The sequence below is a fragment of the Amphiprion ocellaris genome, chromosome 23 (assembly GCF_022539595.1).
Source record: "Amphiprion ocellaris isolate individual 3 ecotype Okinawa chromosome 23, ASM2253959v1, whole genome shotgun sequence".
In the NCBI taxonomy this organism is placed as follows: domain Eukaryota; kingdom Metazoa; phylum Chordata; class Actinopteri; family Pomacentridae; genus Amphiprion; species Amphiprion ocellaris.
In genome coordinates this window covers 13,381,758-13,406,055 of record NC_072788.1, presented here as the reverse complement: position 1 = coordinate 13,406,055, position 24,298 = coordinate 13,381,758, and the positions used below count along the sequence as shown (strand labels likewise).

General features: G+C 38.2%; 2 protein-coding genes across 2 annotated transcripts; one reads left to right on the top strand and one right to left on the bottom strand.

Moving 5' to 3' along the window:
* The first annotated feature begins 105 nt into the window (after positions 1-105).
* Positions 106-6,731, top strand: ltb4r (leukotriene B4 receptor). Its single transcript, XM_023275026.3, has 4 exons — positions 106-2,711; positions 3,675-4,214; positions 4,983-5,259; positions 5,617-6,731. The coding sequence occupies exons 2-4, from the start codon at positions 3,715-3,717 to the stop codon at positions 6,001-6,003; spliced, it is 1,164 nt and encodes a 387-aa protein (XP_023130794.2). The 5' UTR covers positions 106-2,711; positions 3,675-3,714; the 3' UTR covers positions 6,004-6,731.
* Positions 6,732-10,072: 3,341 nt separating this feature from the next.
* On the bottom strand, positions 10,073-21,118 carry LOC118470640 (kelch-like protein 33). The gene is made up of 7 exons (XM_035950381.2): positions 21,069-21,118; positions 19,946-20,635; positions 16,772-17,214; positions 15,400-15,642; positions 15,071-15,321; positions 11,235-11,405; positions 10,073-10,688 (listed from the first exon to the last, which is right to left on the bottom strand). The coding sequence occupies exons 2-7, from the start codon at positions 20,568-20,570 to the stop codon at positions 10,160-10,162; spliced, it is 2,262 nt and encodes a 753-aa protein (XP_035806274.2). The 5' UTR covers positions 20,571-20,635; positions 21,069-21,118; the 3' UTR covers positions 10,073-10,159.
* Between the last annotated feature and the right edge of the window lie 3,180 nt (positions 21,119-24,298).

The window sequence follows — 24,298 nt, the reverse complement described above, 5'->3', positions numbered from 1 at the left end:
CAGCACTTGGTATTTTACCTAGAATTTCACCAAATCTGCCGCATGTCAGGAATATTCCTTATCTAAATGTATATGATGCAATATGGAGTCCAGATATATGTATACATAGAACATGTCAAAGGTGTTTATATTGATGTGTACTGCATTCAGGACAGTATCAGTTGTATGGTAAAGTACCAATATTCAAATGAGGCCACATGACATATATGAAGATATCTGAACTCATCATCTAGCCTAAAATACAGATCATATCGAACAAATATACTCTAATCTGAAGTAATTTAAAAAGGCACCCATCACTCCTGTCATCACTCCCATAGTTATGGTTCAGATTGGGCAAACTGCACCTACTTGGAGGCCAGAAGTGACTCCCCATGTATTCTGATCACTGATAAACACAAAGTAACACAGATTACTTAGGAAACTTCTTGCGGTTGTGTGATTAAGAGCATGCAAAATCATATCATGTACCAGCTGGTCCACTACATGGTGAATTGTCAGTGCCACGGTTTGCCTTGCCGATGTCTGAAAAATAGTTTTTGTTTGATGAATTTACCCAAACTGTGGGAGTACTGGTGGTTAGCACTGTTGCCTCACGGCTAGAAGATCCCTGGTTTGCGTCCCGGCTTTCCCGGGATCTTTCTGCATGGAGTTTGCAGGTTCTCCCAGTGCATATGTGGCTTTTCACTGGGTTCTCTGGCTTCCTCCCACAGTCCAAAAATATGCTGAGGTTAATTGGTGATTCTAAATTGTCCATCGGTGTGAATGTGAGAGTGATTGTTTGTCTCTATGTCGCCCTGTGACAGACTGGCGACCTGTCCAGGGTGTCTCCTGCCTTCACCCTAAGTCAGTGACCCTAATGAGGATTAAGTGGTGTATAGATGATGGATGGATGTAGTAGTGCTATGATGATGCTCAGCTCCTCTGGGAAGCTTGTTTAGTTAAAGCTTCGAACAAATACTAGTCTGACTCACCGGATGTAGACTGTGGGTATAAACGTGTCATTGGTCGCACATTTCACTTGACTTTCTCCTTTCATACCACTATTTATATATCACAATTTTCCCCAAAAAATTGAAAAAAAAAAAACTCCAGGCAGCAACCTAAGACACTGAAAATTCTGCTGAAGGTTTGGATTGTGCAGTAAGGCAGCCGTGTTCCTTATTTTCAACAAATTAGCCATTTTAATCACAATGCTTGCCACCATGCATGCAGAACATTTCCCCCATCACTAATTTAAGGAAACACCATTGCTGCATCCTGAGTTTAGCACCATTCAAGACGCCTGTAAACATGATTTTTCCCCCTCCTTTAGCAGACTGATTGTGAGGTGCAGTCAGACTATTCTACACAGAGCTGCATTGAGAATGGTCTGACCATGAGACTACAGTAGAGGTGATGGCTGGATTATTAATTGTTCTCCTCTTTGTCATCACTGTTAGCATTGTTCTCACCAGGTTCTTCTTCAAAGTCGAGATAGTTGGTACGGTTTTCCAAAGCATAATATCTCTGCTTTGCTTCCTTGTTTTAGTTTTTTTCACTGATCCACAACGTTGCTCATTTTAAGGGATGATGAATCCCTAAAACTTAGCTGAACTTGCCACCATCCAAAACCTGATATCATGGTACAGACACAGCCAGAAAACCAATCATACTTCCTATTTGTAAATTGAATAACTCTGCATTTGTTGTTTTCTATTTCAACAACACCACACTTATTTAATTAGATTTTTAAAAAGCAATGACAGGATGAGGCCACAGTTGGTTCTGGATGATGCCCCTAGAGGTCAAATGCTGTCTGGCACCAGCTACACATTACCCATTTGATCCATTCTTACTATAAAAAAGTTGATTTGCGCAGTTTTAAACCTAAACTGGAAAAATTTTCAATATAAACAATACAAAATGAAGCAAAGTATGACAAAAAATCATGACGTATTGCAAGTTTTTATGCAATTAGATACATCCTGTCCCTCACACATAACTTGAGACAGATGGGTTATGTGGAAAGAGGAATATCCCGTATATGACAGCCAAAGAAACAGTCTGGTGCAAGAGAGCAGACAATGTACGAGCTATGATTTAATGTTCATGTATCGACAAGATCCTGACAGTTTCCCGGAACATTCCCTCCCTCACTTATTCACCCTCATGACGATAGCCGGAGCTCGTTCGATCCTGTTTTTCCACGGAAAGGATGGCATCAGTTTCTCAACATTTTATATGATTCTCTATAATATCTGCAACTAGATAATGTCACAATAAGGTGCAACAGGTCTGTGATTTTTTTTTTATTTGTCAAAATATTTCACAAAATGTAACAGCTTCATTAGAGTCTTCCTTCTGGATGAATGCAAAGCAAACACGGCTCCACAAAGGGCGGCAATGTTAAATCAACATTTTCCACAAAGCTGGTCTGCGTTCCAGCGTTACCTGGTATTTAATACCAAAGCCTGCGATGGTAGAATACAAAAGTAGAATGAAATGAGTAGGAGGAACAACTGGTACCACGCAACCCAGTTAGCACAACATGGCTTCCTGTAGCCAGTGGAGTTCCCCTCACATGACACTTCTTACTCAATATACACATGTATTTCTTGTTCTCCACACACACAGTCCACATAGTAAAGTAGGCAGCCAAGAGTTCAGACAAGGTGTAAAATAGATGGGATTTATTGCAGTGGATTTGTCTTTGTGATCACCAGTGGAAGGTCAGTATGTCACTTTGATGTCATTCACCTGATTAAACATTTGCTAACTTAAGATCATTGAGTTTAACGTAACATTTACATTTTTGGTCATATGATTCTTTTTAATGTCTATTATAAAAGTACAGCAGGGAGCTCCCTTTTATTTTGAAAAACTATAATTTTAATAATATATATATAATATTTCATTTCATTTTTTTTCTTATTTAACTTTGCTTTGTAGAAAAAAGGCAGCATCTTTCGGTGGAATATAGAATAGAATAGAATAGAATAGAATGCATACTTTATTGATCCTTAATAGGAAATTAATTTATGACAGCAGCATGTTTACATAGACAACCGAGAAAACGGAGAAGGAGCAGTGAGTGAATATGTGTGTTAAAATGCTAGAAGATTAACATTTTGATAGGGAAGCGTTTAAGTTTACTGTGATCTACTTTGTTTATGTGCCACGTGACAAAGTGGGTGAGAACTCTCGTTTCTCCTCACCACTTGTCCCTTGATACTTTCATGTTACTCTTGACATATTCAATATACAATACACAGCATTTATTTCAATATTTTGACACATACCTACATCAGAATTTGAAGCTTTTCTCTTCTTGGACTAATTTCTATCACCGTGCAAACAAGTCAAAATGACACTGAAATAAATATAGTTTTTTCTGCATGTTGTGCAGTTTGACAGTGCAATGCAAGATGAAGAAATAATTTGTTAACTGCAGACAAACCTCATAATGCAAATAACACCATATCAGTCCCTGCATTTCCTCAGGAAGCGTTTGAACTCTCTTCCATTAATTGAAAGATTACAGATAGCTCTGCTCTCCACCCTGTTCCTGAACTCTATTGCTTCGAGACACATTAAAGAAATATTGTGCAATATTTTGCAGCACTGACACACATTCACATCTCAATAACCATATTCCCAAATATCCTGTTTCCTGCCTTTCTTTCCCTTGAAAGGTTGTTTTTGTTGAGGCCAGATTCTTCACAGGCTGTCTCGATGGAATCCACTATGAACACCACCACCTCCTTCCAGCCGCCGTCTTCTGCCTCCTTCTCGCTGCCCGTCTCCCTCTCAGCCAAGATCGGCATCGCCATCCTGACCTTGGCGTTTATTCTAGGCTTTCCCGGGAACCTGTTTGTGGTTTGGTCGGTGTTCTGCAAGGTGAAGAAGCGCTCAGTGACATGCTTGTTGGTGCTGAATCTGGCTGTGGCCGATGCCTTGGTGCTGCTCAGCGCCCCTTTCTTCCTTCGGTACCTGGCTGGAGGCCGGGGTTGGGAGTTTGGCTCGGCAGCATGCAAGCTGGTGCATTACTTGTGTAATGTGAACATGTACGTGTCCATCTACCTGATCTGTCTGATGAGCATGGACCGCTGGCTGGCTGTCACGAGGCCTTTTCTGTCCCAGAGGATGAGAACCAAACGCTCCTTGCTGGTTTTCCTGCTGCTGGTCTGGGTGTTGGCGTTTCTCCTGGCATTGCCGATGCCTTTCTACCGCAGGTGAGACCAAAAACGACTTTGCATCTTTGCACTTATTGCATTTTTATATGTGAAAAGTTCAGATTTTAATGAAAGCTGCAAAGCGAGTTTCCATCTGAGAAACAATGAAAGTGAAGTTAAGTGAACTGAAGTGTTTTCTGTGTGTGGAAAGTTTGGTTTCTCATATAAGATCAATGTGCATTCAGTGTTGAAGCATACAGCAGCTGTTTTTAAAATGTCCTTTGCAGATAAACTTGGTACCACACTTATCTTGATTTTATAATTATGTCACTATTTTCAACTTTGACGCAGTTTAGTAGGAAGGCAGCATGTCAAGTTTGGAGGTTTATTAACCACCAAAATATCAGAAGGTTTAAGGCACCAGATGTCATTAAATTAGTGATAATTGTGCAGAATCTTTTGAGTAAACACGAAACTGTGAGTCTGTAAGTCAAAATCCAGATAATACATGCAGTTAGACTCTACCTGCATTAGAGCATGACCGCATATGCCTTCTATAGGCTTGAATTTTCTACTATTAAAGTCATAAGTTGTGGACTAAACTATGAAATGGATTAAATCAATCAGATCAGTCCTAACCCACCTTAGGTTCTGTCTTATTTGTGTATACTTACTGTCATTCACTAGATTTTCATTGGTTCAGTGGTTGCTTCATTGTTTTGTCACAACTCAACTTCCATACCAACCCAAGTCTTCATCCCAGGAAACTATATCTACTGGCACATTCACTTTCTATTTGTGTTTTTTTTTTCTCGGCTTCTCTGACAGTAATCTGAAGAAAGTATTCCCAAACAACATCACTTTGAGCTTTTGCATCCCTTACCACTGGAAGAGTGTGGGCCACCCGGTCTTCCAGTACCTGTTTGAGACCACCATGGGCTGCCTGGTGCCCTTCTCCCTCATCAGCACCTGTTACTCCTCCATCTTCTGCCGCCTACAAAGTGCCAAGTTTCAGCGCAGAGCACAAGGCAGACGCCTGATCCTGATGATCATCTGTGCCTTTGCGATATTCTGGCTGCCCTATCACATTGTCAACATCATAGAGGTAAGTTTGCAGTGTTTTGATCAGACCTGGGGAGACTTACTTTCTTTGCGTTGCAGTTCTACTAACATTTCTTCCCTTAGTTCAGTGAGTGAAAACAGTGCTTTCATCAAAAGATAAGCCCACTTGTGAAAAAATGCTGAGGATGAGATGACTCTACTACTGGAGGAATTACAGCTGTGGAAATGTACATTTCATTGATTTTATATCGTCAGCTATCATAGAGCAGGTCATTTCACCAGCCTCGTCAGGCTTTCAATAGTAAACCTTATTTACTCCTGATGGTTGTATCGCTGGCTAATGTTTATATACTGGCTTTTATTTGAGAATTGCAAACCCATTCTCCTTTCCCTCTCTCAGGTGATTGGTCTATTGCAGAACAGCGATTCAGTGCTCAAAGCTGCTTCCACTGCCCGTCCCAATGTCACAGCCTTTGCTTACTTCAGCAGCGCTATAAATCCGATCCTCTACGTGTTCGCTGGCAGCTCCCACATCCGCCAGGCTGGGCTCAGCTTCATGGGCAAGATGTTCGAGGCCACCAACTCAGAGAGCAGAAGCACGTCTACCTTCACCCGCAGTGGCCGCAGCAGCTCTTCACCAGATGAAAGTTCTGTCCTGCAAACGCTGTCCATCAAACTGGGGAAACCTTTCAAAGGCAAGAACAAGGGAAGGAGCAGCAGTGTGGCAGACAAAGAGATCAATGAGCCTGAACTCAAGACTCTGGCCAGTGTTGAGCAGTTAGAGTAGCACCTCAGATATTTTGCATGGACTGCATTTCCAAATTGGTGAGACACAGATCATGTTTGGGCCTTGACTTCCATTTAGCTTTAATACATTATGTTAAGACTAAGACGTATATCCAGTCATAGAGCATCATTTATTTAAGATGATATCAATGAAATCAAATAATGTGGAAATGGCGACAGTGTTGGGAATGATGGGAGTGGCAGAAATGGTAAAAATGGCGAGAATAGCAGAAATGGCGGGAATGATCGGAATGACAGAAATGGCAGGAATTGCAAGAATGGTGGGAACATTTGGAATGGCAGCAATGGTGGACTCTACCGCCAACAAAATATTTAAAGATACAATTACAAAATGTAGATATATTAAACTTGTTTTGTAGAATCTAAAGAGCCTCAAAAGCAGGGTTTGATTTCATAAAAAGAAAGGCTTTAAGTGTGTATATTAAATCGAAACAACACCAGTTTTTTTTTTTTTTTTAACAGAAAGGAGGATCTTTATCAGATAAAAGCACACTCCAAAAAAATCTTATTTATATCTACTTGGTGCACTGTTGGTCCAGATTTGGACAATTTATTTAAAATTTGTTTGCTAAGATTTATTGTTTTGATTTTTTATTATAAGCCTACAATACTGCCTAAGGCTTGACGTTGTGAAGCAGTGACTTTATTCACATCAAAATGCAGCTAGAATGAAATTTGTAATATTTTGCAAATAAAGCTTTTATATTCCTTTGTTGTGTTTTTGTCAAAAAATTCCCACATAATTACCTAAAAGATTGGCTGTCAAAATGGATTGTCCTTTCCCTGATATATGAAACTACATGGCTTCTTATGCAATGTTCAGTAGCATGAAGTGAGGATTGCATAAGAAACATTTCACCAAAATGTCCTTCCTTTCATTTGTTCATGCACCGCTCTGCCCTTTATTACACAACATGTGACTGAAATGGTTACATTGCAGGATATTCTGTGGTTGAACTCCAATGTACCACCAAACATCCTGTGACGATAAACTAACCAGAAGAAAACAAAAAGGAAATAATTTTAAACAAAATATGAGTCACATAAATTTCCACTTATAGTAACCTATAGTAATGATGAAGCGACATCCAGGAGGCACAGCTGTAGTTAATGATGTTGATGCTGCAAGAGCCACAGATGATCATCACACTTGTTTTATGTCTAAAGAGCTCACAGAAATATTTGATCAATGTCCCCATATATTTTTTCTTTCTTTCTTTCTTTATTAGATAATACTTCCTGTTTCTTAATTTTCTGAGAAAAAGGTGTAATGCAATGCAATGAATGCATGCAATGAAACGGAGCACACATTTTGATTTATCTCCCTGACATATGGTAAAGATGCAAAAGATGTCATTTTAGATTTCAAATGATGGAGTTTAAAATATGTTCCCGATATGTCAAGTCTATCTGGAAGTAATAATTAAGTGATCATACACACACTAGTCATGCTTTCATATAACTGTCAAGCAAATTTGAAGCGAACTCACAGAATGTTGCAAAAAATTAAAATTAAAAAGAAAATGACAATCACGCTTTTTTACATTAACTTCTTTGGAGCGAATACACCAGGTGGCCCGTTGTTGTCTTAAGGTGGCGCTATATGTTATATGTTGATAAACAAAGTAGAAGAAGCTGAACACGAAACCAGAAGCAAGTTTGAAACCACTAAAAAAATGTCAAAGACAAGGAAGAAACAAAGAGAGAGAAGACTTAAGGAACGTTCAACATGTGATACAAACATCTCTGAGCACAAATAAATAAAAAGCACAAAAGCAACAGAGTGCTAAGAGCAAATATGCAAATCGTACCAGTAAAAACACACCTTTTCATGATACCAGGCTGCGCTAATTGATCAATGTTATTCAGTTTCACCTGTTAATGGTTGTAATTTTGAGGCTGATCAGTGGAAAAAGAAGAAAACAAAACTCCTTTGTAGTCTGACTTTTGTAGATTTTCACTGATGTAATGTCAGTTAAAAAAGGCCAAAAAGCTGATTTGTCAATGACATACTGCAGACTGATTTGTTCCTTTTTCTAATAGGAAAAGATGGAAGAAGATGAAGAGGTATTGAGCAACCAGCCTTTAATGAGATCACAAAAAATACATTATTTATCGCATATGCAGAACACAAAGTTCTATTTTCTTGTTGACGTCAGTCAGGAAGCTGTTTGCGAGTGCGGCACACTAAATAACAGATAAATAGGACAAGCTGTTGTGCAAATCACAAAATTCTGCACTGTGGGTTCTGTGACCTAGTTTGGCTTCATTTCTTGACCTGAGGTGACTGAATTCTAAAAATGAGTTCATGTACTTAGAATTTCTTGAGCGATTACATAAATCGATTTCATCTGACGCTGCATCGGCAGATGTTTCCATCTTTGTTTTGTTTATTTATCATTTTACAAGAAGGTCAGAGGTGAAGTCATACAGTTTATACTGTTAGAAAGTATATTTAGACAGTTTATATGCTTTAACGGTAAAATAAAAGGTATACTTAACATACTGTAGCTCTTAAGGCTTCTCAGTGATTTCTCTTACTGTTCTGATTCCCACTGGTATTTTGTTCATCATCATGCACCGTTTTGTGCAACAAAAAGCAACAGAATAAGGAAAATAAACCTTTTTGAGCTCACTAAATTATTATGCAAAGCTGAACAGAACACAGAACAGAGATAAGTTTAACCTCCTCGAGTGGATTATTCCATTAGAATGAACTGATATCACCTCAAAATCTGATATCTTTGCTGACATGCTGTTGACACTGTCCAATTCTTTAACTAAAACTAGAGTAGTGCAGCAATTTAGTACAGTACTCATAGTATATGGTACTCAAGTAATTGGATTTTTTAAAAATATTGGCCAAAACTAAAGCCGGAGAGGCTGAAATACCATTGCTTTTAGTTCCACTGGATCCTACATTTACCAAAACGAAGCCAGTTTCCTTCCCAAGTATCTCTTTAACTTCATGTCATCAGGTTTGTAACGCAGACATTCTCTCATAAATCTTAGTTTTCTCATCTTCAGGTGATGTCAACACAATGAGATCAGCAGGTGATGTTGTTTTTTCCAGACCTACAAACTCTAATCAGACCCACAGAAGGCATAACACAGCTGCTTTCACAGTCTGAGTTCACCTCATGACATATTCAGTGACCTTAATGTGTACATTCAGCGGAGTTCCCGTTTAAGAACCGCCTGGCTATGGATGGGAGTGAGCTAATGGTAAAGAAACTCTAAAATTATAGGTTGGGGATGAGGGGAGTTCCAAAATCATTTATCTTTTTACCCCCAGGCTATGTATTTTAAACCTCCACCTGAAAGTAACAGTTGCATCACTGTAAGGCCAAAATGAACAACCTGGGACTCATCATTCTGTAGCACAGAATGGTCTGACTGCACTTCATTATTATTCTGCTATACAAGGAAAAATCCATCCATGCTATCAATCCCCCCAAAAATCAGTAGTTTTACTAATGGCAATACAGTGATAGACAATAAAATGTATTATTTTTACTGTATTTAAATTTGCCAAAAAATAAATAAAACCATAATTATAATTATAAATTATGTATGTCAGTGATTGAAAAATGGTAAATAATTTCTCAGCTGTGATTTTACAGATTTTCCCTGTTTTACAAACAAAATCTTGGTGAACTAATTGAACATGTTGGCTAATTAGTTTTGTCACCAATATCAGAAACGTTGTGTCATGTTAATTTACATTTGTGCCTGAAAATGCACAAAATGTTTACCTCAAAAATCTGTGTTTTGTGCCAATAAAATTACTCTGTTTATGTGTTTAAATCAACTATATATGTCAGTATTTTTACGGATATTTGCTTTTATGTTTAAACCATTTTTACAATTTTTGCACACAACAATATTCCATAAATTTATTACTTTTCTTCCTTCCTAGTTGCCAGATTTTCTGCTTTTTTTTTTTTTTTTTTTACAGATTTAATTTATTATTATTATTATTATTATTATTATTATTATTATTATTATTATTATTATTATTATTATTTTATTTTTTTTTATTTTTTTTTTTAGACAGTGTGGCTTTTCTTCAAACTAATTCCTCCATGGGATTCTTTAAGCCACACACACACACACAAAAAAATGATGAAACGATTTTAATGCAAATCATGCAGGTCAGGGAGCGGCAGGGAACAAGCTGCCAGATCAGTGTATGGGTGCGGCATTGCACCTAGTTTTTCCCAACGCTCCTCCTTGGGATCATAGCAGTGCACCCACTTGGAATCCATGGCCGTGTTTGCTGAAAACCCTCCAACCACATACAACCGTCCGTCCAGCACGGTCGCTCCTGGAGACACATGAGGCCGTGGAAGGGCGGGAAAAGGGGACCAGGAGTCATGTGTTGGGTCGTACAGCTCACAGAGGAGCTGGTCTCCAAAACCCATCCAGAGCGGCTGCAGCCCTCCGGCCACCACCAGCCCCGTCCCCAAAGCTAACATGACATGTCCTGCACGTCCGGCTCCTGCAGTCATGGCTGATCTGGGAAAACAGCCACGGGTAGGATGGTAGTTCCACATAGAGGGGAGGCAGCGGCGATGGGAGTCACAGCCTCCTGAGATGTAGATCTGTCCGTCCAGTACAGCTGCAGCATGACCACAGACAGCCGTGTCCAGAGGATGAGCTGACCTGCAGGAGGAGAACACCCAAATTAAAATATATCCATTTAATTAACCTCTAAAATTTCTGTAGTCTGTAGTTGTTTGAAAGGTATTGATGTCTCAAGATTTTATTTGGAAAATTACACATAATTTAACACAATTACATGTTTGACAATAATTTAGGGCGATGTCATTTTGTAATATGTTTTGAAACCTCATGTTTTTAAGTCCAAACAAATTGCATCACAAAAATCCTCTGGTAGAACTAAAATCTGAAATTTCAGTTTTCACCAGTTTGTAATTCAAGCTGTGATTTTTACTCAAGAAATGCACTAAAGACTGGTTTTGTAGCCTTAATATTCCATATACACAGTGTAGGCCCAATACAACAAGGATATTTTTCATAGATTTCATGCCATTGAAGACTAAATAGAAGCTAAAAAAATTAGCCTGTTGTTTCCTGTAGATCCTGCTGCATCCAAATCATGTCCAGATTTACCAAAAATGTACACAATTTTACAGTATATTGCTTAGACATTCTTGTTTCTGCATGCCAGGTGAGTGTTTTCTGCACCTCCAGGTGTTCTCCTCAGGACTGTAGTACTCCACAGCATCCAGGTACTGTCTGTCGTCATGGTTACCACCAAGCGCAAAGACCTTCCCGTCCAGAGACACAGCAGAGAAATAGTCTCTTTGACACAACATGTCAGGCAGCTGTTCCCACCTGCACAGCGTCAGGTCAAACCTACGGAGGGTCAGGTAGTTTCATTTAGTGTCCTTTCAGAAATTCTCTGTCAGATGAATTCAGCCACGAGAAAATAAACAGCAGTTGAACAATTCTAAATGTAAGGGACATACACCTCATATCACTTTGATTTCATGAAAAGAGAATGAGGCTTTAATCTGGATGGTACATGTTTCAGCTAAAAAGTCTCTTTGGTTGATAGTTTTTGCCAAATTATAGGTATATTTCCAACTAAAATAGCAAAAACATTTGAGCCCATTAAAAGGTGTCTTGCACACTAAAAGGTAAGGAACCCTCTGAAACCCCAACCCCAAAGGGTAGCTTTGAATCTTTTTAAAAATATCTCAAAAATGACACCATGTAACAGAACCAAATACAGCCCCGGAACCAATCATTTGTAACATGCAATTCCTTCACAAAAACTAACCATATCTAAGCTTAAAATCATGATATTGCATCAAAATGGCTTTACTTTACATGCCTCATTTAAAAAAAAAAGAATGTTTGCTTTAACTGAAATTGGTAAAAAACAAAAAAAAATCAGTGTTTTGCATTGCAGCCGAGAAGTCATGAAGCTGCAACCAATGGTCATGTGACAAAAATTCTGTTAATATTTGGCTGAGCTGCAGGCAGTGCTTACAATTAGAGAAATTAAGAGGAAAATAATAACATTAATAACAGTTAATCAATAAAATAAAAGAATCACAGCTCAAAAATGGCGTACAGGGGAGCAAGTTGTCAGCAATTTTTTCAAAGACACATTCAGTATAGTGGTGTGCAGAGTAGTGTGGAAAACATTGAGTTTGTAGAGGCTGTAGAAATGTAAAATCAAAAATATTTATTGCATGGATAGCCACCATTTTTCCAGTATTAGGAACACATGTGGATAGGATGCACTGTACATGTTGATGCCATTTTTTTAAAATTTTTGTAAAATGATCAAAGAAATTCAATTTTTATTGTTCCCTTTTTTTTTAAGAAAAAAAGATTTATGGCATTTAAATTCATAATGTGCACTGGAGAGTTTTTCTGCCAATAGCCATGGTTGTACTGTATCCATAGAGGTGCAGGACTTTATTTTTTACTTTATTGCCATGAAAAATGAGCCCATTGTAAGGTTACCAAAAATAAATAAATAAAATGGGCAGAAGCTAATTGAGGTTTACAGGGTTAATTGTTATTGTACCTGACCACATCTACTTTTTTCAGTCCTCAATATCACAACTGACAGCAAACAAAACAATAAATTAAACAATTACTAATTATGAGCAAAAATTCAAGAATTTATAGTGTCATGCTGTGCAATGTATCCGTGATGTAATCTTTCATTGACTTTTGATCAGTTTTAATGAGTGAAGAAGTAAATGTATAGCAATAGAAAGTCTTTTAATCTGGTAGAGCAGACCGGAACATCGGCAGTGACGTCACGTACGTGGCGTGGGCGTGTCCGAGGCCTAATTAGCGACTGATGCCGAACACCTGTGAAGGTGTTTAGTTGTAACACTAGAGGAGCCAGAACGGTGATTTTTATTCGTTTTTGTTGTTGTTATTGTTTTATATAGGGGTATTTTAGTTATTTTGACGTTCTAATTCTTAATTATTAAGTAAATTGCCTATTTTAAGGGAAAGTGTGGCTGAGAAAAGCCAGAAGAGCCTCCAGTCACCAGCAGCTTCACAGGAAGAGACACTGCATCAAGTTAGTTAGTTGCACTCCAGCTCTACAGTCATGGGTGAGTCAGATTCCCCTACAGTGTTCTTATCAGTGATGGAAGATAACTAAGTGCATGAACTCAAGTGCTGTGTGTACGTATAATTTGAGGTAGTGCTTTTAATGGTGCATGTCTATAGGCGCAGATGGGTTTGTGGTTGAGTGAGAAAATACACATTTTGTTAGCTTTGGGTGATAAAATTGAATTCTCCACAAATATGGCATTGAGCCCCACTCATGTCGCACAAAAAATGGTGAAAAATGATGCAATAGAACCTGATATATTGTCTTTTAAGTCGTGTATTAATATCTGGACTGTCATACAACTCTTTTTTTTCATATATGCAGTATTTTTCCACAGCACCTGTAAAACAGGAAGAAGTTACTGTACAGTGGTGATGTCAGCACACACGTCATCATACGGTTTTAGTCTTGCATTGTATGTTTGCTTTCTTAATGGAAAAGAAATAATATCTGGCAATAACAAATTGTGTTTGTGACTATTTTGGAAAGTAACAAAGTATATTTACTGAAGTGCAGTTTTTCACTACAATTTAAGTTTTTTCTACTTCATTTATTTGACAGCGGCATGCAGTTGTGTTCAAGATGGAGATTTTGCACAATGGAAAATTTAGCAAGTTTTTAAAATGCAACACATTGATAAAGATGGTGGTTTAAACCACAACATGTAGTCTGGGTCACAATTTAAATGTCTGTATGTGGCAAACAGCTTAAACAAATGGTGGTTTTTCCCTCTACACTTCACACATGGTTCAATTTCAGTAAATGTTCAGTTGATCTAATATTTCAGCAGAAATTAAAGAATATAGAAAAAGTTAAAAAAAAACAATACAAAGCTTCTTTCCTCCACTATTAGTCATTTTTGGACTCTATACAAGCAAATTGTTTCCCATAAAACACAAAAAACTAATTTTTTGAATTACTACTGGGTCATTCTGTGTCAACTCGGCGAAGGCAGTTGCTTGACCATCTTAGAATCTGTTGAAACTTTGATCTTTGGCATCAGAAACTGACATCTTCACATTTTTTTTCACTTTCATCATTTTTCACCCAATGTAAATTTTCAATGAATCTCTTGTGAGTGGGAAATTGAAGGAGATGTTCAGCAGTTTCTGGTGAATGGAGAGAATGCAGCTAATATTACAAACAAGCCTCAGTTTTGTGCTTAAGACTGCTCAGAGTCTGGATTTGTTCAAAAATTGCAAATAAAATGGATTGCCTTAAAATTTGAAAAAAATATATTGTAATATGTAGGATATATGTGGTCAATGTTATTGTGGGAATTCTGCCTAAATGACATTACCAATATTTAGAAAGCTTCCCTGTGTTAGTAGAAATGGGAGTTATGGTAAATGGGGAAAAAAAAAATAATTTAAAAATGGCCAGATGGACATCTTTAATCATGGGTAGGTTGATGAAATTTTGGATAGTAAGAAATGGAAGTATCTCCTTCATGTGTGCAAAGTTTCTGCAGTCTTCATGCTAAAATATTTCATCTATTTAAGACAAAGCAACTTGAGGCCTTCTTTATCAAAACAGATTTGAAAATCACACAAAGATATTTACTAACTCGTGTATATTCATTGTGTTCCAGTATGAGCATCTCCTGAAAACGTGAAGACTCTAGGATATTTACTTCAAAAGATGTGGACATCTGAAAGTGGCATCTCGTTCAATTTCCAACTCGCAAATCATTTATTGAAAATTTCCATTGTGTGAAAAATAATGAAAATGTTGGAATTTCAGCTAAAACAAATGGGCGGATGTCAGTTTCAGATGCCAGATCGTTCTGACAAAGTCTCAAGCCAAGCAACTGACTTCCTGTAATCTTGCTGAGTTGACATGGAATGACCCTACTAGTCAAATATGAAGAGTATATTGTTCAGTGGCTCCATTTCTGCTTGTGTGAATACCATGTGTGTCAACACCTCCATACCTCACAGCAGACTTCAGGATGTCCAGAGCTCCATAGTACCTCCGTCCTCCCAGAACATAGAGTTTGTTGTTGAGTAGACAGACACAGTGTCTGAGACGAGGCAGCTCAGGGATCTTTGTAAAAGCCTTCCACTCTATGCTTCTAATTAAACCAGACCCTCGGTGGAACTGTTGGGCAAACCACAAGGTCTGACTGGGAACCCTCTTCCTGAAGTCATCGTCTACAGTGTCCCCACCGACCAGAACCAGGACCTGAGGAGGAGAAAAAAGTGAATCTTGGTGACTAATGTGAAGGACGTGAAGAGTTATGATTTAGATGATTCTATGTGCCTGGTTTGGGGTGCGAGGCTGGCATTCAGGTCCTCTGTAATTGCCCTCCATGAGGCTCTGCAAGGCCTCCAGTGTTCCTTTGGCCCTAGGACTCCTGTGTAAGAGGCTGCAGCTGAGGGCCTCCTGGAGCTCAGAGTAGCTGAGGAGGGGGATCCGAACTCGGAGGAGCAGGTTTGGAAGACATGGAAGTCTCTCTTTACGGTTGTCCTCCACCCAGCTCACTACTGTCCTGAACACCACGATCTGGGTATGAAAAGGGACAAAAGTTTTTAGACTTGCACATTATTATTTTGATAAAATTGAGGTGTCAAAATTGACATATTATGACCCCTTATAAGCCTTGAAGGATATGTTATTCTCAAAGGAAAGATTTTATCTTTCAATCCTGAATTTGTGAAAATGCATAGTCTGTGTTGTCTTCATAGTGGTTTCTGTCAGAATATAAAAGAAGAATGCAAAATGGAAGAAAGATGGTCAAACACGCAAATTCTGTTTGACTTGTTCTCATCTGTCACACTGTCGTTCTTGATTTGACCACCAGATGCCACTAAAGGGCAATATTTTCAATCCTACATATTCTGTAGCAACTCTGAAGACTGTAATTCATTGCCAGAAAAACAATGAAAAAAGTCCAGTGTACAGAATCTTTTATGCATAATTTTACAATAGACATAGTTATCACACAATATTGAACAGTTCTTAAAAGCTCTATAAGCTTCAAAATTATGTGTCAACACTAAAAAATGACTTTAAATACAACTACATTATTACATTATACAACTACATCCATTTTTGCTTTTAGGTTACTATACTCTATTCCCACTGGTTAATTAAATACATTATTGCAAGATTTGTAAAAGAAAATCTAAAAAATGGATTTAGATTAACTATTTGAGTTGCAAGCATTATTTTGTTGGGTTGAGTTGACATAATAATGTTGGTAATTGCAGAAACTTAATATTGTGTATAATTTAAACTCAAATTTTTGCCTTAGTTGATTTAAAACTAATGTCTGGTTGGGATAACTCAGTAAATTGGTTTCATATCTTAATTTTCCTTACCATGAATTCAGGATTACAGTCCCCTCATCTGTCTTAACATAAGTGGACAATTTCAAACCGTTATGAATAGTAAATAAAAAATACTTGGATTTTAGAGGAAAAGCTAATTCCTTGAACTCAGTGTAGTTTGTTTAACATAATTTTATTAGAAGTTGTCATAACTCAAAAACATTGATGCAAACTGCTGTGGTAGTTTTTTTTTGTTTTTTGTTTTTTTTTTACAAATATTATGTTTTTTCAATATATTGCTTCACATTAGTTATAGAGGACGACCAAATGGCGAGACTCACCAACAGAACTTAAAATATTACCTCACTCTCCACACACAGTGAGTCTTTCTCTAGCAGCCTTTCCAACAGAGGACAGGGGACATCCTTGAACTTCTCCCCAGCAGAGATGCTCTGGAAGTGGGCCAGGATGTACTCCTCTGCAGCCTGCCCCAGCTGGACCAGCCCATAGGTCTCAGCCAGAACCAGCACGTCCAGACAGGAGCCTTCATCCATTCTGTCCCGCAGGAAGTCCATGCACAGCGAGAGCGCCCCCTCCAGCTGGAACTGAACCAGTGCATCCGTAAGCTCCCAAATCCTGGTCCAGCCCAGTCTGAGCTGACCCGTGTAGATGAAGCAGAGGATGGATTCAATCACCCAGGATGGGACACCTCGCAGGCACACGACGTCCTCGCTGGACTCCCGTAACCCTCCACACAGCAGCGCCCGGAAATAGTCCCCACCTGCTGCCAGCACCACACGGTGCGCTGAGAGAAATGAGGGGAGATTGAAACATGAAGTCACTGAGGCAAAATAAGATGCATGGATAAACAACTCTACTGAGACTCTAACCACAGACAAGCAAAGGTCTTCTGAAAAATGCATGTCCAATGTATTGATACTGCAAATACGTGGATAAATTCCAATTTGTCACCGTCTCCTTTTTATAATCATTTAAATATCAGTTTTTGTCATAATGTCATGCAGTTGGAAGTTTTTTGCACTTGCACCAGCACTTGTTTAGTCAGCATGTGTCACAGAAATAAGACCTTTCACTTTCAGGGAAAATGTTCCTTCCAGCTAATTGAGTAAAGGAGTGACTCATCATCTGAGTCTGACGCGACTTTCTCCTCCTACCAGCATCACCGCCAGCTAATAGCAACAAGTGTACGACCTATTCTGGTAAAAACATATTGGGAAATGTAGGAAATCTGTAACTGAGCAGGAAGTACATTAAGTAGTGCATGTACAAGCTTGGGTGTTAGTTTATCAGGGCTAAAATGGTCTGGAATAGACACAGTATACTTCACTATACTGTCCAGTTTTGACTCACTTTGATATTTCTGATTTATTCTACTTTAACTCCTGTTTTGTATTTCAAAGAGTAATATTGCACATTTCATGATACAGCTTACAAAAATACAATGCAAACCGACTACTACAAATTGTGCTTAATTTACAAATTCCGATTTCACAGTAAAATCTGATCAAATTTGTCAAAAATTAACCATCTGTGATTCAAAGAGCATTATACATAATCTACAGACAGAATGAATAAATAAATGTGTATGTGGCTTATCGTGAGGTTCACATCATAGTGTCGGAACATACAGGATGCTGTCACTCAGTTTCCTCTATTTTATTGACTCATGTCACATTGCTGCAAGGCTCGGAGGTCAGAGTTTAAGGATGTGTGGTAGTTTGTCAGAGACATGCGTAACTTTCACCATTTAGATGCCAGAAAGTCCAGACAACATTTCTCCTGCGTCTATTTATAACTTCCTTCCTCGCTCAGTCACTCTGCTGCACACTTCTGTCACAAGAGGGCATTTGTGCAACAGTCCGCAGCCTCCAATCTGCCTTTTCCTTTGTGGTTCTTGGTGGAGCCTCACTGTGTTCTCTTCTAAAGGTTGTAATGGACGCTCTTTGCTGATTCCAAGCCGGTTAGAGACCGGCTCACCGATGCTTGTTTTCTCGTCATCTCACAATTCTCTTCTTTTAGGTGTTGTGGAATAATAATTTAGTTTAAAATATCTTGACTTTACAGATACAGCTTATGCACAAAGTAATGATGAGTCAAAACATGTTTTTGGTCATGTAGTGTGAATTTTGACATTTTACACAACTCAGTACATCATATTTTTAAACAGAATGCATTCTGTATATTCAGTTATTATAGTAGATTTATTCATGTCTCTTAGAAGACGATCTAGTTATTTATCTACCATCACAAAATTCAAACAAATGTTTCGGTGTTCAAAGCCTGTTGCGTGTCCTGGGGTCCCACTTATTCAGTTCAACTCAAAGAACTTTTTGTCCCCTGGGGGAGCAATTTAAATTAGCTTTTTTAAATTCAGTTTTGGTTTAGTTATATTTTACTTCAGAAGAACAATTTGAAGTCCTTGTGTTTGTCTGGCAAAATATTATAAATTGTCTTGTTTTCCCCAAACATTCAGTTCAGAATAAAAAAAGCCCTACAGCGAGAGTTTCTAGCATTATTTGTTGGTTACAGCTGATGTAGCTTTGAGTCACTAATGTCTAGCAAAGATGAAGAGGAGGCTGCAGAGGTCTTCTAAGCTCACTTTTTACTAGCACACCACCAGATTTTTTTTTCTTCAAATTTGCAGTCTTCTGTCTTTGTCACATAGTCCACACCTCCGGATTGAGCAGCAGCAGACTTCACACATTTTTTTTGTATAAGGCGATGCTACTCTGCTCTGGATTTTGATGTGTAAAATCAATGCATATTCCTGTTATATATTAACTCAGATAACATCCATTCTGCTCCATACAGTGTACATTTCTAACTGTTCAGGTATATTCACATAGGATAGGGTTATTTTTAAGTCAGCCAAGGCAGAAATTTGAGTTTAAATTAAACACAATATTACATTGACACAATTACTAATGTTACGTCCACACAACGTTTTAAAATAAAGTTTTCAACTTAAAAATCTAAATCATTAAGCCTTGAATTGCTTTTGATGCTTTCAGTACATTTTGCTGATAGAAGTTACGTATTTTTACTTCAGGTTTTGAGTGCAGAGCTGTAATTTAGAATCAAACATCTTCATATTGCTGATATTTAGCCATTCAGAGCATTTGGAGGATTTTTTCCCCCCATGACTAATATGAAAACTACTTTTGCACCAACAAAAGAAAACAAAATTCGTCCTATGTCAGTACATTCTGATCTGAGGCTATTTATTATCAGTGATATTAGTAATATTTTGCTATTGCCTTTCAAAATGCATCTTGTAACTACAAGACTTTACATTTGACTGTTTTCAGGTCTGGTTCCTCTAAGAGTTTTGATAAAAGAAAAAAAAACTTAACCTTAAACAAACAATGTCTGGTAAATAGAAGAGATTGCATCTTGTTTACTTATACATATTTGTGCCAGGCTTTCTGCAAACACAGACCTTAAATTGTCTTGAAGATATAAGTACAGGGTCCACATGCAACTCAGCTGCAGTCAAGAGGACAGTTGAATCTTACCTGAGTGTGTCTCTCCAGTCTCTGCTTTTATTGCGATGTCACACCCCACTCCTCTGTCCCACATGTCCTTGATGACCGCTAAGCTCTTGTCCCTCTGTGTTGTTGGAGAGGTGGTGATCTTTGACATGCACCTTTCCCTCAGTCTCTCCATGTGCAGACACTGACAAGCATCCAGCACCTCCTCCATTACAGAGTCTTCACTTAAGTCCATGGTCACATCTCCACAATATGCAAACTCGAGAACGGCCCTCAACCCGACTGGGGTCAAACAATTTGCCATTTCTTCCACTCCAGTGCCTAAAACTGCAGCAGGGGTTTGGCTGGAAGCTGCCAGCACGAGTCTGTGAGCTCGGAAAGCGTTTCCTTGGAGGGGAAAGGTGCAGTCCACGAGTAGTTCTTCCATCCGAAAGCGATGCAGGTGAGCGAAGATGGTGTTTGAGTGTGAGGGGAGGACATAGGAGAAGAAACCTGAGTCCTTGTAGTGAAAGGGGGCTTTAGAGCCGGGCTTTGATTCTGTATCTACACCACGTTTTTGGTTTCGGGGTAAAGTTTTTGTTGTTCGTTTTTGACTGGCATCAGCAATGTCTGTTTTACTTTTTCTGTCTCTTACTCCACGTCTTTCCATGATTTGATGTTGCGTCTACTGTCACCTGATTCACCTGCGTGTCACGATGCAGACAGTTACTGTCACTGTACCGAGAGAGGAGGGAAGGGAAGAGTCAAGATAAGGAAGGAACAGGAGGAACATATTCCTGGAAGTCACTCACATAGTCATTGCAGTTATTTACTTTGACATCAGACATGCATCGATTGCCCTCATGACCTCTGAGGTGTCTTCTATGCTTTGTAAACACACACAACTGTCATCATGACAAACGCCTCTAAGATCATGGGAGGATACGAGCATGTCAGCCACTCTTTAGCAATGCTGCAACAGCTGATTGTGTCAAGACATAAACACTTCTCTCTGTTGCCGTACTCCACAGAGCTCAATATATAAAGAACTGGAGTTAATTCATCCTTTTGTAATAGAGCAGCACATATTCTATATTGTAATTTTGCACTAAAAGGAGTCAGACGGTTTAAACCTCGTTTTGGATCGAGGCTGTGCATAGACACCTACCTTGCTGTTTCCTCTACCAGTGTGGGTGTAACAAGTGACTTTGACCAGGGCACAATGGCATTGTGAGCATGTAGGGTGCACGAGGCAGTGGAGCAGGTTTAATTATAGCATGGTTCTGGCACTATGAAGAATACTCGGCTAGAAGTTTCCGCCTTGAGAACATCACTCAGTATGGAGTCCTAAATAGCCTATTTTTCTCAATGGAAAACGTGACTGGTTTAAGAAAAAGTGAGCACTTGCCTGTATTTTAACATTTTTCTGCACCTTCATGCAAGTGATCAGGGTCTATCCCATTCTTGCCAATGCAGTAAATTAGAAACTTCTTCAAATTTTGCCTCAGTTACTCAAGGACAAACTAAATACATTTTGGTGGTCAAAGCTCACTGTGACCTAAACATGGTTTTGGCCATCACTGAAGAATTCACGTATTTTGACCAATTTTCACACACATCCAAAACGATGAAATAATGATGTGATAATAACATAAACTTTTATTTATATAGTACAACAGCTTTGACAGGGAAGCCACAAAAGAGGAAACAGGAAGACAGAACTGAAAGCTGCTGAGGCCAAACAAAAAGAGAAAATAAGAAAAGCAAAAGTGGAAGAAATAATTATACATGGTAAAAGATACAAAATGCAGAATTTTGATATTTAGAAAGAACCTATACTACAAGCTCCAACTGATCCAAATAAAATCACGGAAATAAAAGCACAAAAATACCACTGAAGGACATTAAAATAAAGAAAACATATGGATGTGGCTGGCAGAGCAAAATAAACTTAAGATAAGTAAAACCAGAAAAATAAGGACAAAATGATAAAATCATTTTAAAAAGGAATAACAGATACAACACCACATAAAAGTAAGTCTATAAAATGAGTTTTAAGAAGTGATTTTTTTAAAAGGAACTGATTCTCCTCAGGTTGCTTTGGCAAAATCTCGCTCACCTTTAGATTTAAACCTTGAGTTTGGAACGGTCAGAAGGACCTCGCCTGAGGATCTGAGGCTGCCAAGTGGCTCATGTGGTAAACATTTCTGTTATGTGGCTCAAAGACAGGCTCTGGTACGCTTTAAATGTAATAAATAAAATCTTAAGTTCAATTCTAAAATAAACAGCGACCCAGTGGAGAGAAGCCAGGGCTGGTTTAATGTGATGTTTGAACCAGTGATGACATTTTATATCCAAACAGGATAAAGGTCAAATTCATGACATCGTAATGTTCAGAAAAACTACTTTTCTGTTCATTATTTAACACCAGAGCTCAGGAACAGTCAGACAAATTGCTGGTTGATGGAACTGTAGTTTTAGTTTTTTGTTTTGTTTTTTAAGTATGTTGTAAATGCTAATACTCTTGCTTTTAAATGTTTTTTTGTCATAAAATGTATTTTCTGTCAGGTAGTATAAAACATTACAGTGTACAGTGGTCACTTTATGTGACAATGTGGAGATGGGAGCTCAATTCTTCTTACTTTCCCTCTCTGTCTGTTGCAACACAATATGTTTAAAATACGACAATTATTAGCTAGTTTTTGAATAGATATTGATTGATATTGTCTTTGAAAAGACATTTGGCTAAAGTCAGGTACATGAAATCCACACTGAGAAGTTGGAACATGACATAGTACAGAATGACAAACATAGAATGAGCAGCACTAATTCTATTTATAGTTCATTGTGAAAATAGGAGTTTCTTCCTGAGTATTATTGATGTAGTAAACACTAGTAGCTCACATACAAGTGCAGTTTGAGTCATAGTTCAGGTGTTTAGGAGTATTATTATAGTAAAATACAAGAGTTATGTGTCAAGAGATTTACTTTTGGATTGTTGTCTTTTCTTGAAACATTTCCTAGCAAAACCACTGATGTAATAATATGTGTTTCCTAGAAATTCTGTGTTGTACTTTGAGTTTACAGCAAATAGTAAATAACTTTTTCTGTCTTGAATCAGCTCAGCTATGATGGCCTCCTCTACCTGCCCATCTGTTCTTTAAAGTTTATTCCAAACTGAACTGCTGCCAGACACATGGGACACACTTCCTGTCCTGAGTTGTGTCACAAAGATCTAATTTCCACGAGAACCAATGCTAGAAATTAGAAAAGCAAAACAGAAAATATTAGAGATTAAGAAAATGTGCTCTACTGTCATAGAAAAGCTACATTTCATTTTCTTTTAAATATAATAAATTTCTTTCTTTTTTTAATTGTAGGAATAAAATGATCCTTTATGAAATGATCCTTTTTTTGTGAGCAGGCAGGAAAATGATAATGTATGTGTGAGAGAAGGAGGGAGGAAGATGAGGTAAATGGGAGGAGATGTCAGCTACCTCACTGAAGGTATAAATTTCAAGAGTTTCACTGTGTAATGAAAGAAGGAACATAAATCATCGCACAGTTCATTCAGCAGGAAAAGAAAGAAACTGTAAGTACACGCATTTATATTTTTACTTTAATATTTCTAATGTATATTAGAGCAAATAAATGTTCTTAGATAGCAACATTATTACAAGGGTTAATCTCATTTAATATTTCTACTGATTAGATCAAATTTAGATTAATACTGTGTTTTATCGTTTTTTAAATAAAACAACCAGCATCACTTTCCGTTTACCACATCATCTGATCTGATTAATGCAGGCTCAGAGTTTTAGTTCTACAGATACCAGTTAAGAATAAGTATAAGGATTCACTACAGCATGACAACTTCTATGTTATGCCAAACAGATCTGTGACATTTTTATTATAGAATGTTTAGTTTTTGGGCTGCACAGTGGCGTAGTGGTTAGCACTTTCGCCTTGCAGCAAGAAGGTCCCTGGTTCACGTCCCGGCTTTCCCGGGATCTTTCTGCATGGAGTTTGCATGTTCTCCCTGTGCATGCGTGGGTTTTCTCCGGGTACTCCGGCTTCCTCCCACAGTCCAAAAATATGCTGAGGTTAATTGATTACTCTAAATTGCCCGTAGGTGTGAATGTGTGAGTGTTTGTTTGTCTATATATGTAGCCCTGCGACAGACTGGCGACCTGTCCAGGGTGTCCCCTGCCTTCGCCCGAGTCAGCTGGGATAGGCTCCAGCACCCCCCGCGACCCTAGTGAGGATTAAGCGGTGTATAGATAATGGATGGATGGATGGATGTTTAGTTTTTGTTAATGTACTCATGGAGAAAATGTGATGTACATTCATTATTTCTGATGCAGGTACAGATGAACTGAGTATCTTTTAGAAAAGGAG

Excerpts from the sequence above, each read along its gene's own strand:
- ltb4r (XM_023275026.3), top strand. The coding sequence starts at position 3,715 with ATGGAATCCACTATGAACACCACCACCTCCTTCCAGCCGCCGTCTTCT. Across the intron at positions 4,215-4,982 it reads CCGATGCCTTTCTACCGCAG|TAATCTGAAGAAAGTATTCC; the intron begins GTGAGACCAAAA and ends CTTCTCTGACAG. Across the intron at positions 5,260-5,616 it reads ACATTGTCAACATCATAGAG|GTGATTGGTCTATTGCAGAA; the intron begins GTAAGTTTGCAG and ends TCCCTCTCTCAG.
- LOC118470640 (XM_035950381.2), bottom strand. The coding sequence starts at position 20,570 with ATGGAAAGACGTGGAGTAAGAGACAGAAAAAGTAAAACAGACATTGCT. Across the intron at positions 15,643-16,771 it reads CACTGTGTGTGGAGAGTGAG|ATCGTGGTGTTCAGGACAGT; the intron begins GTAATATTTTAA and ends TTTCATACCCAG. Across the intron at positions 10,689-11,234 it reads CCTGAGGAGAACACCTGGAG|GTCAGCTCATCCTCTGGACA; the intron begins GTGCAGAAAACA and ends CTCCTCCTGCAG.